General features: G+C 40.5%; 2 protein-coding genes across 6 annotated transcripts in view; both read right to left on the minus strand.

Moving 5' to 3' along the window:
* Positions 1 to 3: 3 nt before the first annotated feature.
* On the minus strand, positions 4 to 6400 carry prkcsh (protein kinase C substrate 80K-H). Its single transcript, XM_018705027.2, is given in 19 exon segments — positions 4 to 225; positions 1415 to 1574; positions 1693 to 1792; positions 1882 to 1956; positions 2054 to 2143; positions 2261 to 2330; positions 2685 to 2778; positions 2870 to 3028; positions 3106 to 3189; positions 3322 to 3397; positions 3622 to 3641; positions 3643 to 3707; positions 3973 to 4102; positions 4637 to 4754; positions 4920 to 4977; positions 5064 to 5159; positions 5295 to 5411; positions 5824 to 5972; positions 6257 to 6400. Coding segments are annotated over 17 exon segments (1599 nt in total). The 5' UTR covers positions 5924 to 5972; positions 6257 to 6400; the 3' UTR covers positions 4 to 225; positions 1415 to 1427.
* Positions 6401 to 7907: 1507 nt separating this feature from the next.
* Positions 7908 to 13720, minus strand: part of pde4a (phosphodiesterase 4A, cAMP-specific) — a 40049-nt gene continuing 34236 nt past the window's right edge. For all 5 annotated transcript variants that reach the window (XM_018705008.2, XM_018705009.2, XM_018705007.2 and 2 more), the window contains 3 exons: positions 13488 to 13610; positions 11806 to 11988; positions 7908 to 11588 (listed from right to left, as the gene is read on the minus strand). In XM_018705008.2, the coding sequence (XP_018560524.1) occupies positions 11055 to 11588; positions 11806 to 11988; positions 13488 to 13610 (840 nt within the window). In that variant the 3' untranslated portion in view covers positions 7908 to 11054. The remainder of the gene's footprint in view (positions 11589 to 11805; positions 11989 to 13487; positions 13611 to 13720) is intronic.

Consider the following 13720-nt stretch of genomic DNA (forward strand, 5'->3'; position numbering starts at 1 on the left):
GAATATGATAAAAAGAATTTTATTTCAAAACAATGGAATGACACTACATTTGTCAAATAAGAGAATCAACACAACAGGTAGCAGTGGAAGTTAGAAGTGCTGACAATGTAACTTATTGGAATTTCCATCATTTACCCTTGTTTGTTAACCGACGCCATGGTGGTGTCGCTCACAGCACGGAAACTTTGTGTTGCTGCAGTGACCATGTGGTCCCTAAGGAAAAAGCTGCAAAAGAGAAAGCATACACGGTCATTTCAACAGCTTGTTTGCTTAGGTCATGACTTCCAAGTTGTCAAAGTGGGAATAATTTAGCTGCAATTAATCCCTGTAGGATAAATTTCTGAGGAAGAAGCATTTACACCAGTGATGAATCAATTTCTTGTGTTATTTTGGGTCAGCACTGACATTTGGGTTAGATGCTGTGTTGATTTAGTCCACGAGACATTCAAAAAATCCTGGTTCGGTTGTCCCAGACCCTTTCATCTCCACACTACCTTGAACAAACCTAAATTCTTCTACACTTGATCATCATAATAAAGATCAGCTTAGTTCAATATCCTCTCTGTATATGTCTCCTATCAGCATCAATCCTAAAACCCATAAACAGGAGAGGAGAAACAGCTACGTGGTAAGTTTAAAACATCTAATCCATTTGAAAATGTATAGCTGGTTACAGTTACCTTGTATAATCCTTGTTTATTTCAAGGAAAGCTACACCTGATATCTACTCATTCTGTACAGCATCAGGGCTGGGCCTCACAGGAAAGCTTACAATATGATATCACTATACCCTGCCAATAGCCACGGTATCTGTGATATCATCAGATAAGCAGTTTCTGTGACACCCAATATACTGCAAGCTATCACATTATCCGTAACCAGAGCAAAATGTTGAACAAGTTTAGAATTAAGATGTCGCAGGATGGATGCAATACTGCACCAGTAAGGCAAAAAAAATACATCACAATAGTAGCCAGTTTACTAATAATGTATCCATAGAATGTGCGCCATAGTATAGTGCTGTTTAGATATGTCTCACCTATATACACAGCATTGTTAAATGCTTACCATCCATTCATTCTTAATCCTCTTAACAGCTACAATGAACTCAGATGAAGTTGCCATTACCTTGCGCTTGCTGCTGTCCTGCTCTTCTTCTAAAATGAAGCTGTATGCCACACAGGGGATTTTCCTCGTAAATAAAATGCTGAAACACTAAACTTTCACATTACGCGGCTCTGACTGTCACTGATTTTCATTTTGCTTGAGAAAGCACCATGTAGAAATGGAGATCAGTTTATTTTAAGTGCAGATATCTTTACGGTCTTGGCCAGAGGACCCATTTGAGATCCTCGAGGGGGTAGATATGGTCCCGCAGAAATTCATATGTGCACCACAAAATATGGTTACTCACAAATCAAGTGGACCTAGAGCTCTTCGTGCTCATGAAGCACTGAATCCAGGCTCGGGGGCTCATGGCAGATAGCAGGGGTGGTGAACTCCATCAGGTATTCACAACGACTGGGCTCTGAGGTAGATGTTACAACTGTCTCCTTTCCACATGTTAACTTAACCTGGAGGACAAATATTAGTTATTTTCTAGTGTTTTGTCTGATGAAAAACAATCATTGGGAGAAAAATCAAGCACAGAAAAGATCAAGTAGTCGGGGCTGACTGGCTGGACAGACTCACCGTAGTGGACCTGTTAGGGCCTTGCCAGCATCCTGTTCCATGTTCATACTTCATCATGGAATAGATGTTATCCTCAGGACCTGCCCATTTCCCCCATGTTCTACAGAAAAAGGTGAAAAAGTACAGGATGGGTCAAGGTTGCTTCAAACACACTGCAGACAGACAGAAACAACACAGATATTGTCTTACCCTAGATTAGTTTCAGATCCACCATACTTAGGTTTCTGTGAAACTCTGTTGAACGGACAGAGCCTGTAGATGTACCTGAAAGCAAAAGATAAACCTTTAGAAACAGGAACTTATACCAAATAATAATGAATAAGTAAAGGACTTTTTTTCTAAAGTCAAAGTATGTACATACTCGCTGGTAGTTAACTCATAACACTGGCTGTAGAGGTAGGCAAACTCAGCACTGGGTCCGAAGTCAAAGGAAATTTCCTTCTCAAGGTTCCTGCAAACCCAAAATAAATCCAATATGTAACCTCCTAAGCATTTTACAGTCTTCAACTAATAACATTGATTGCATTATTGGAAAAGAAGCTCATCCACATTCAGGCTGACTACTTACCTGATCTGATCATCCACTTCCCGGAGAGCTCTCTCAGCCTCATCAAACTCATCCCTGGCCTTCTGAGCAGCTGGGAAGCAGATGCCCAGAATTAAAATATACCCTCACAGTAGATTCAATCCAAATCCATAGACGTATTAAATGTGCTTGCATACACATAAAAGTCTGAGCAAATCACAACTTATTGCTGATGCTATTATAAAAAAAACAAGCAATAAAAGCAACACAGCTGCTCAATAAATCACTTTGTTCTCCTGATAAACGTTTATTTGTTCTACCAGAATGAGTGATGGGTTAAAATTCAAACTAATAGGTATGCAGTCACATCTGTTTTTTGTTTTTTTCTGTGGTATTTTACAGCATGACTCACTTACTCATAGCCAAGGACTGGCTGAGTCATTCAGTTTTATACACACACACTTACCATCAATGAGGTTCTGAGTTTCTTGGTCATAGGGTGGCATAGTCCCCTCATCATCGTCATCCTTCTTTTCCTGAGTTGGCATCGTAGGAGGGGGCTGCATATCAAACACAGATCGGAATGACTCATGGAAATAAATCTTGAGAGTCATCCAGTATAAGTTTGATGGAGAAACTCTGTGGGCTTACCTTATAGTCTCCATCATCTTGGTCATCATCCTCATCCTCCTCATCATCCTCCTCTTCATCCTCTGGGATGTCAGGGTCTTCAGGATACTGCTCGGATTCGTTGTCAGATACTGGTTCCCTCATCTCCTCCTGTGGAGTCTCCACTGGCGGTGGGGCCATCTGATGCCAAGAAAGCCACACATTAGAGGAGCAGAGGCTTTTACATGTGTTTACTAAAAGAAATAACAGCTTCTTACCTCTGAAATGTATTTGTCTTTGATGTTGCTCCAAACAGTTTCAAATGCTGTTGTGTCCACTTTGTCCACTCCTCCCAGTAATCCCTAAACAAACCAAAGACATTACTCACATTTGGATGTATTCAGCTCCTTAAGATGTTTTATCATCATTTAATGACTACACTGTAACAGCACAGCGGTGTATTTTTCGGAACAACACAAACAGAAAACATTTACCTGAGCCTCTGTTTCAGTGAAACCATCTGAATCTAGATCGAGTTCAGAATGAGACAGAAGCTCAGCCACTGAAACACTGAGATAAACAAAAGTACATCATTCATTAAGTCATAAATAAATAAGGTGCAGATCAACAAGACAACTTAAAATAAATATTGTTCCAGATTTACAAATCCAGCATTTCATATTTGCACTAAGTCATTTTATTTTGCTCTTAAAGTTGGCCCTAGTAAGCTTCACTGTACTGTAAATTTTCCCCTCAACATGGGTGCTAATAATTCTGGGGGTGCTAATACTCACAAGCCATCTGCATCATCATCCGAGTTCCAGAAACACCTCAGTCATTTTAGCTTTGTCCTTCTCCATGCGAATGAGAGCTTTCTGATCTGAAACAAAATCAGAATTTTGTTTTGAGGGTTCTGTGATTCAGATCACACATGTACTTCGGTACAACATTACTACATGTTTTGACAGAATTTAAACTTCTGGTCTGAAGTCTTGCATCAAAGATGTTTTTTGAGTACTACTAGTGTGTGTGGCATCCAGGCAACTGAGTCTCAAAAAATGTAAATAAAATAGACAATATTATCTGTACTGTCATGATCTGTACAAAACAGTACATGGTGATATATTTTCACATCTTTGAATTACCTTCCCAGGCCTTCAGATGGCGCTCTTTAGCTTCTTTCTCTGGCTGCTCTGCAGTCTCCTTAACAGTTCTCAGAGCCTCAACCTTGTCTTCCAGATCCTTCTTACTGACCTGAACATCTCCAAGTTTAGCCTGTTGAGACAAAGTAAAATAATTAATTCAACCACATAAGATCTATACACTACATGACAGCTACATTCAATTTATGAAACAAATCTATTTCAGAGAAAAGAACAGCCAGATTCAAATACAACAACACAGATCTCATGGAAAGGTCCTGTAACACAACTCATGAAGATAACAGGAGAGACTAACAGCAGTTTACCAATAATAACCTCGCTGACCTGCCATGTTTTGTTACTTTAAAATTAGCATATTGTTTGTTTGCTTCTTTGCGGGAACCAGGTCCATTCTGAGTGAGTAGGATGTGCTCAGTATAAGGTCACTCCTACAACTGGCTTCAGTTTCTGTGTGCTTCATAAGCAAAACAAAGGTAATGCAGATAGCTAGTGTAACATGCAGAAGCTGGTGGAGACACCATCAAATGTCTTTAGTATCTTTGGATTAAAAATATTTCTGACACTGTGATAATCCATGTTTCAGAGCTCTGGATCTTATCTTGATTATTACACAAACAAATACCAAAGGTTTTCTTGTCATTCACACCTTCTTATCCTCTAGCCCCCTCTTGGCCTCTTGGATAAGTTGCTGTTTTAGCAAAAAGCCCTCCTTAGCAATCTCTGCCATCTTCTGCAGGCTCTCCCTCTCTTTGCGTCCCAACTCCCTGCAAATCACACATGATATAGGAAAAGAATTACTTAACAACAACAAACTTTTGAGGATTTCTGGAAACTTAATGTGTAGCACACATACAGGTTACAGGAGAAATCAGGCTAAGATTGTAAAGCGCATTTGAGTTATCAGAGCTGTAATCCAAAAACATTTCCACCTGCAGGTGTTCTGGCAGGCAGCACCACTGTTGTACTCGTCTGTTGTGTCACAGCAATCTGTAGAGGAAGCACAGACGTTACACAAAATCCTGACCACACAACACACCTGAAAACACACGGTCTGCACACTTTAAAATTCATACCACAGATTCCGTCATTAATGCGGGAGGAGGGGATGAAGGCTGGTCGGAAACCTGCATTGGTGCAGTGAAAGCTGCCGTTGGGACAAGCAGCAGTGCCTGCAAATAAATGTGTTATTAAATGAGAGAATTATGCCGACTTATTATGCAGAAGTAAAACTCCTAAACATTTATCAATAACAATTTTATTTAATTCTGTGCAGTGTAGTGCAGGAGTCTCCAGAATAAACGCACCTGGCTCATCTGAGCCGTCTCGGCAGTCACAGTAGTCATCATTCACTCTGTCAAAGGGAATAGTGCGGGAGCCATCCAGGCAAGTAAATGGTTTTCCCTCTTCATAGAACTGCCGTTCTGTCGAGGAGGTTGAACAGAGGAAATGAGTCAGTGCCATAACATCTCAAAAACTACACAGAACTGATAAACTTTGACTCAACAGATTTACAGTTGAGTTTGGTTCATGGTGGATTTTGAGGTTTGTCTTGGAAAGTTGTCCTGTTGTGGTTTGTTTTTTTGACTGACTGCGGGATATTCTGCATTCAGAATATGCTGTTATTTAATGAAATCCATTCTTCCTTCTCTGTGCATGTAACATTTCCTGTACCACTGGCTGCCACACAATCCCAAAGAGAGGCTGGTGGTCTTATATCTGTTTGCAGCAGGGATTGTATTTACTCATTTTCACTTCAAATTTTAACAAAAAGTCCAGTGATGCCCAAACTTTTGCACACAATTGTGAGTGCACTAATGGAATAAAAATGCTTACTCGATAAAGGGACACCGCGAGGGCGTTGGACTTCCACCGCAGAGACTCCCACACTCAGCAGCAGCAGCAGGAGGAGGTGGTGGTGGTACTGACAGGACATCCTGATGGTGCAGCTCCACACAAGCGAGATTCAGTTGCACCGGAACCGCCTGTCAATCACATACGTTATACAGATGAATGCAGGAAAAACTCCGAGACAACCGTAGACATGTTGTGACAGGGGTTACAATAGCATTACAGTGACAATACAACATCAAACATCTATATTTGTTGTTACGTTGCTCGACAAAATGCGACGACTTCTCATTAGTTAGCATAGAGCTAACAAATTCATGCTAACTTCACCTAAAACTTTAGCTACAAGCAAACCACGAGCAAATACCAATGCAAAAATACCAACTACGCGTATGTTGTTACAGTAACATCACAATACCTCGAGCGCACAGGGTCAGCAGGCAGACAGAGAGGAAGACAACTTTTTAAGAATTCCCACTTGAAAGAACAAGCTAGCGGCTAGCCACAACCGGTCATTAGATCCCACCGCCTAGTTCCGTAGCAACCAAAGCGCATGCGCATATCCTCGCCCTCTCTGTCTTGTTTCTCTCTGATTGGACGACGGTTGGTTTACGGCTTGCGATTGGTGGAGTACAGTGGCACCTGTCTGGAGCGGAGGATTCTGGGTGTAGGTGAGAATTCAGCCATCTCATGTCAGAGTCAAACAACTCACAGTTGTCTACACTGTTATCTACGCACATTATTTAATGTAAGCGGAAAACAGACAAGTAAACAATGTCCAAGTTATTTTAAAACTGCCATTAGCTTTCAAAGGGACACTCATGTCAAAACAACCGACAAAAATAATGCCATGAATAGACTAGTTTCAGTTAACTTCATATTAAGTGCATTAAACAGAATATGCCTACATCAAATGAATATTTAGTGTGACCACTAATTGACTTTAAAACAGCACCAAATATCCTACTTGCACATAGTTTGAAAATTACTTGGCAGGTAGGTTGTTCCATCTTGGAGAACTTATCATCTGCTGCAGGACTCCTTGTTGCTTCTTCTTGTCTTTGTGACTCTGGCTGTATGTTTGGGGTTGTTGCCATGCAGCCTCAGACAGTACAATGCGATGGATAAGAATCTAAACATTGAAACACTTTTGCACATTACTCTATCTCAGAAAAAATCTACATGTCTTTAACAATCACCTACGCATGGTCTGCTAACATGTCCTGTCATTACTGAAGTCATATATGTTTTTATCAGTCTCACATAGACATATTGTAGACAGGACAGTGTTAAAAACAGTGTGCTTGTGTGGGTACAAACCTATGTTGGAGCAAACAGTGTGTCTGAGTATAGGTCCCATCTACACTACAGACTATTAAGGTTAGAAACCAGCTGGGATTTGAGAAGCCCTTAAGGATCAAAGGGTACTGCCTGCAATATTCAGTACAATCTTGCCAGTCTGGCTACGGTTAGGAATACAATTACACACCAGCCCAAGTAAGTAGCAATAATGCAAACAATACATACAAACAAGTAAAATGCTGACAAAGAAACTGTAATAACAGCAAACATGACAATGGTGTTGCATTTAATATAAAAATCTTACTTTATTTGTATTTTTAACACACTTTACAGTACTGAACAGTGAAATAAAAGAAAAATATACTGATATACTATAATATTGTTTTATATATAGATGTTTGCTTATTAAATGCATTTATTCACAAAATGACACCTCAGCTCTGTCAAGAGGAAAAACTTTCATAAAAATAATATAATAAAAAATAACTTGAACACATTTTACACATTACAGCAAGATCATTTACAAATATTACAATCATTTCATGTTGTTTTTTCCCTTGAATAATCTTTCTTATTTGTGAACAAACACATGAATTAAAGCCCAGAGAAATTATTCTCAGAGGGAGTCAGTCTGCGACAAAGTAACCTGACAGCAAACCCGATGGGAACCAGCTAGTTAGGCCACCAAGGACGGACATTGAGGCTATCAGGCTAGTGATTAAAGTTACTAAGAAACAGAGGTGGTGATAGTACTAGAAATGGCCAAGTTAGATAAGGACACATTTATTTTCTTTGAACAGGTCACATCCATCCTATGTGACTACATCAGCCTATATTTGACTGTATCAGTCAAATAAGTTCAATCTCACATGGACATTTAATAGAGAATGACTAATTTGTTTGATTGTGCCTCTAGAAAGGGGTTAACATTGACTACTGCACATTGAGGGTTTGTGATTTGGCCCAGTGGGATATAATCAACAAGTGACTGCCAATGACCAAACCACCAGCACAGACTGTACACTACCTGAAACACACTGTCTGTCTCAAAACCTGACGAAATAAAGTGCTGGTACAAATATATTTGATTATAACAATAAATGTGCACAATTAAAAAACGTGACAGGATGTCCACACAAGTGAGCAAAAAATATAATCAGAGAATGAACAGGTGAGGGTGTGGCCTGCAGTGCTTCAGTGGTTCACTTAACAACCTCAAGTGGTTATTTGTCAATCATTATGACTTGGATAAATTTATAATTTACAATCCAATATTACATTATGTACAAGAGTGGTAATGCTTATAGCTATATCATCAACACGTGATTCATTTTCCAGACCATCCACCAGAATGATATAAAAATAAACTGTACACAAACTGTTCAAAGAAAACACTTCCCATGGTTTTCTTTTCATCATTTAAAAAGAATGGCAGCAATCAATAAATTGAATAATTTTCTTAATAAGAAACAATTGCTACAGTATCGTGTTTGTATGGCAATTAAATATTAATGTTTTTATAGCTTATGACAGAACAAGAAGCCACAAAACAAAGCAACATCTTTAAAATAAAAGGTCGATGCATATGGGAATCTTTTTTTATTTAAGTAACTGCAGTAATATTCCTGGATTCCCATTCCACCAGATGAAAGCCTGTGTGGTGGCCCCACAGCTCTGCTCCATCCTGCGACAGAGCAGGTCAAACACACAGGCTTCTGTTGCACCAAGCTGTGGTGTCTTCAGATAAGCTCAGTTACTGACCTGCAGAAACTTGCTCTTACCTTCAAAAGAACCACACTCATGTTCTTTTATTTCATTATTATTTTATATATATATATATATATATTCTACCCTGTGAAAAACAAACACCTAAACAAACTGTGACCTATTTAAGCTGTACTGATTGGATCCTAAACGTCATTCGACGAGATGTGGTGATGCCAGTGAGTGAACAATGACAACAACAACAACGTATGACAACAATATCTTTGAGCGCCCTACCCTCTCTTTCTGTTACTCGCTCGCTTACTCACGACCACACAAGCAGCCATGCAAACAAACAACACGCGCATCAGCTCCATCGTGTCAGCAAATCGATATCTGGTTCAGATTCAAACAAAGGACATCCTTATTCATTCTCATCGCTTGCAAAATCAGCTAATTTTCTCTGCATGCCTCCAGGTAGCTTTAAGACCGTCCTGATTAAAAAATAAAAAATAAAAAAATAAACACATTCTTTATGTTTGTCCAAACACAGCAACAATATAACAACTAACTGGCAGCAATGTTTCCCTTTCCCCTCCGAATGCAATGCTGGATACATTGTGTATAGACGCACTGATACTCACAGAAATAAGCATACGGACGTGATATAAATAGGATATCTATCATATATCTTAAAAACCTACATACTGGCAGGTATGTATCCTGCATTTGACATTAAGGCAAAAAAGCATCAAACATAACAAGGATGATTAGGTACTGCCAGACCTCCCTTTGACCAAGTCACATTTCTTTCCCCTGACATTCTACCTCCCTGAATTTTCTTATTCACCTGTGTTCCTTCAAATCTTCATCCACTGAAGTTTCTCATCCTTTACTTTGGTGAGAATTGTTGAGCATGAGGAGACATAAACACACAGTGCAAGTGGAGTGTGAGATGGTGAGTGAAAATTTTGTTCTGCTGATGAAATAATTCTGTTATCCCTTCAAACGTATCTAGCAACTGTTAAATAGAAAATAGGCAAAACTTATGCTTCAAAGCATCACATGGCTTATTCTCAGAAAAGTTTAAAAAAATCATTCTAATAAGAAAAAACCATAAGCTGGAAAGAGTCCACTGGTGGTTGTGGTGGTGGTAGTGATTGCTCTGCATCTAGAGTTCTGAGTTATTATATTACCAGAAGAGCAACAAAGGAAGACTTACAGCTTAAAACATGTCACCACAGAAACTACGTGTGAGATACACACCACAATACCATGAACAGTAAAGAGAGATCTTGAACAAGAGACAATCAAAAATGATAACAAAATCAAGACACTCCTGTCCCACAATGCATTGCTTCACGACAGCTCCATTCAGGAAGCTGGTGTTTCAGAAAGGCACAGAGCCATCTTGCACCAGTAGCACTCTCCTTGTAAAGGGAAAAGGGGTATGGGACCCGGCGGCCCCTTCATCGCAGCATCTTCCTTTCCTTCGATTTCTCTCTTTCTCTCCTCCTCCGCCAACTCTGTGAATTTTCTTATTTTTCTTTCCGACAGAAATGGAAAAAAAGTCACTCGGACTGTAGCTTTTCTGAGGAGAACAGTTTTCTCTTGAGATTCTAACAAACATGAATTACTAATACTGACTGAACACTAGTTAATACTCCATTGAGAGATGGCTTTTTCCAAAGAGATTCTTTACTGATCAGTGTCCCTCATATAAATGCACACATACAAACATACAGTCAAGTGTGTGTGTGCATGTGTGTGTGTCTGTGTGTAAGTGTAAGTGTACTGCAATTGTACTGCATGACTGATGCATGCATGTACACCCACTGCACCGGTGTGTTCCACATGACTTACTCCTGCTTTTGTTTCTCATGTATTATTGTGTCACTTTATGTGTGTTTATGTGTGTGCATTCCAGTCCCAGAGTGCTACGCTGTCTTCAGTTGCCCATCGTTAATGCTCTTCTAAATTCCTCTCGGTCTAAAGTTCGTTGTGAAATCAGTCGAAGGTCTCGTCACCACTCCAAATCTACAGTTGCTGTGTAATTAACTTCTCTTTAAGCGATTTTAATTTATTCCCTTTTTGAAAAATATATTTAAAGGTCTGTATTGTCATTGCAGTCTTATTTGTTCTTGGTTTGGCCATTGAAAGGATGAACAAGATAATGTGTGCAAGTGAGGAGGGAGATACAGGAGCAGAACTCATGTATCTTCAGCTTGTGAAGAAGAATCCTCCTCTTCCTCTACAGGACTTGTGTCAGAAAGTCTCTCCTTTTCAGATCTCACCTCCAGCTGAGCTTTCAGCTCCTCCTCCTGCTCCTCTTCCACCTCCTCTTCTTCCATTGCCACCTCATCTTCCTCCTCTATTATGTCCTCATTCTCCTCCTCAGCCATTATTTCTTCCTCCTCTTCCTTTTTACCCTCCTCCTCCTCCTCTTCCTCCTCCTCCCCCTGATTGCAGTCCTGCACCACGTGGTTCGGCGTAGGCTTGTCACCCTCATCTCCCTGATCTCTCTGAGAGCTGTCCTCGAGGGTGAGCTCAAACTGAAACTTTTCCATGCAGGCGTTTAGATCCTTGTCCTGGCCCACAGGAGGTGGCGAAGGGCTTTGCGGGATAGTGCTCTGGTACCAGTCCCTGTTGTCCTCCAGAGTGTCTAAGATGTCCTGGGCGTCAGGGTGCACCAGGTCCCCCCATGTCTCCCACAGTGGGTGGACAATGTAGTCAATAAAGCCCACCTGCATCAAGAGAAAAACAGTATGACTGGCATCATATAAACCAGCACAGTGGTGTCATTTCACTTCCTGTAAAGCAGCATTAAAAATGCACGAGGATGACTGCTGTGATCAGAGATGACAGATCACTCTCTGCATTGTAGTTATCACCCCACCTACAGCATTAACAGTTATCCAGTTGTGTACAGAATCGTATCCATGCGTGTGTATGATCGTTTACCTGGCTCTTTTCCACAGATGCGGTGTGTTTATCGCACATGGGACTGATCTCCATCCCTCGTTCCCGCTCCTTGTCTCCCTGCCTGAAGAACTCCTCCATGATTCTCTCCGTCCATTGTCGATACACAGCCAGGGGTTTTGTGGGATTGCTCAGGTCAGCACAGTGCACCATGTTCCTCAACACCTGCATAAACACACAAGTCACATTTCACTCTCTGCTGTATATGAAACACTGTAAATACCCTATACCCTCCTGAATACAGACATGCATGAGGATCATTTGCCTTTATTCTCCTCTGTCCCCCTCAATAGTACAAAGTCCAAAATCCACTATAATTAGGAAGCCCTCTCCACTCAACACCTCTCTACCTGCTCTTTCCTTCATTTCTGCTCACGGTCTGCTTCGGTCTCCTACTTTGACGTGAAAGTCTATCTTTTTCAAGAAGCTTAATTTATTACAGTATTGACACTGGCTTAACTCTCCTCTTGCCACAAGAAGATGCTGAAACTTTGCTGAAACCTTTTAGCATAGCAGCCACTTGTGCTGTCAACCCTGCCTGTGTGCCTTCAGGTCATGTAGTTATTCCAAAGCTCAAGAACAACTCTTGCCTGCCTGATGTCAAAAACTACAGTTTAGTTTTCTCTCATTCCTTTTCAAAACTCTTGAATCATATAATTATCAGTGAACAACTTGTTGGGCCTCAGTCAGTCAGGACTCAAACTGCCATACTGGACCAGACTACACTCTCCACCCCTCTACTTCTGAGGCTCCTGACCTCTTATAACTATCAACATCCACCTTCTCCTTGACACTTGCACACACTGGATTTCTGGAAAAGCACTTTATGTTATTCACCTTCCTTTCCATGGACTGATCTATGAAATTCAAGGTTCAGGGTTTCATAGAGCACAGGTCAAATCAGGTCCAATAAATCTCTGCATTGCTGGACGGCATGTCCAGGTACACTAGATCACTTCACAATCTGTCAAACTCAATCCTGAGAAGCGCTTTCTTACCACAAAATCTCACCCCACACAACACCTCTCTGTCTTTACTGTCAAAACAAAGTAACATCAATACTTTTCAGCCTTATAATCCTACAGATTTGGAACAGAGAGTTAAATCAGACCAAGCATGAGTCTTTGCATTGTTAAACCTCTTGTAATGTCCAAGCTACTAAAACATACTTTAAGAGAAGATTGATTAACCTCTTTTTTAATAGTCTGATCCATATTGTCCTAACTGTCGACACATGTTGCCAGCTCTGGAAAGCGGTTGTGGAAATAATGAAGCTTCTTGTGGCTAATGTTATGTTTTCAGATACTATATGTCATGACATTTTGAGTCGGGGCCTATAATTTATGACAAGGCCATATTTCACACATACAACCTGCATCCTGCAGAGGTGCCACACTTTAACACAGAAGTATAAATAAGCCTGTGCCTGAGATGGGTTTCTGCCCGGTCCCCTGCCAGGAACCACCATTCCATGCTGATCATATATCCTATATACTCCAACTCTACAACCAGTGTTTACATCCTGCCAAGCTTTAACCACAATTTTTTTTGCTTTTATAGCACTCTGAATCAACTAAATATGTCGTTTCAGGCTCAGAACATCTGCTAAATGGCTAAATTGATGATTGAGGTTACTTGTAAATAACCTAAAGATGACATCTCACCTGTATCCGATCAGTGTAGTGGTCAAGCAGCAATACTCCAGAACTTGTCACTTTCTTGGTTTCTACCATAGTCTTGAGATCTGCCAGCAAACTCATGTGTTTTGACATATCTGTGGCCAAAACCTGGGGGTGGGGGTGAGAAGTAAAGTGAGAAAAAAATAGCAAGAAGGTAGGAGATGAGAGAGAGCTAAGGAGCAGATGACGAGAGGACTAAGTGTGTTGACAACACTCAC

This window comes from Lates calcarifer, linkage group LG11 (assembly GCF_001640805.2).
Source record: "Lates calcarifer isolate ASB-BC8 linkage group LG11, TLL_Latcal_v3, whole genome shotgun sequence".
NCBI classification, from domain to species: Eukaryota; Metazoa; Chordata; class Actinopteri; family Centropomidae; genus Lates; species Lates calcarifer.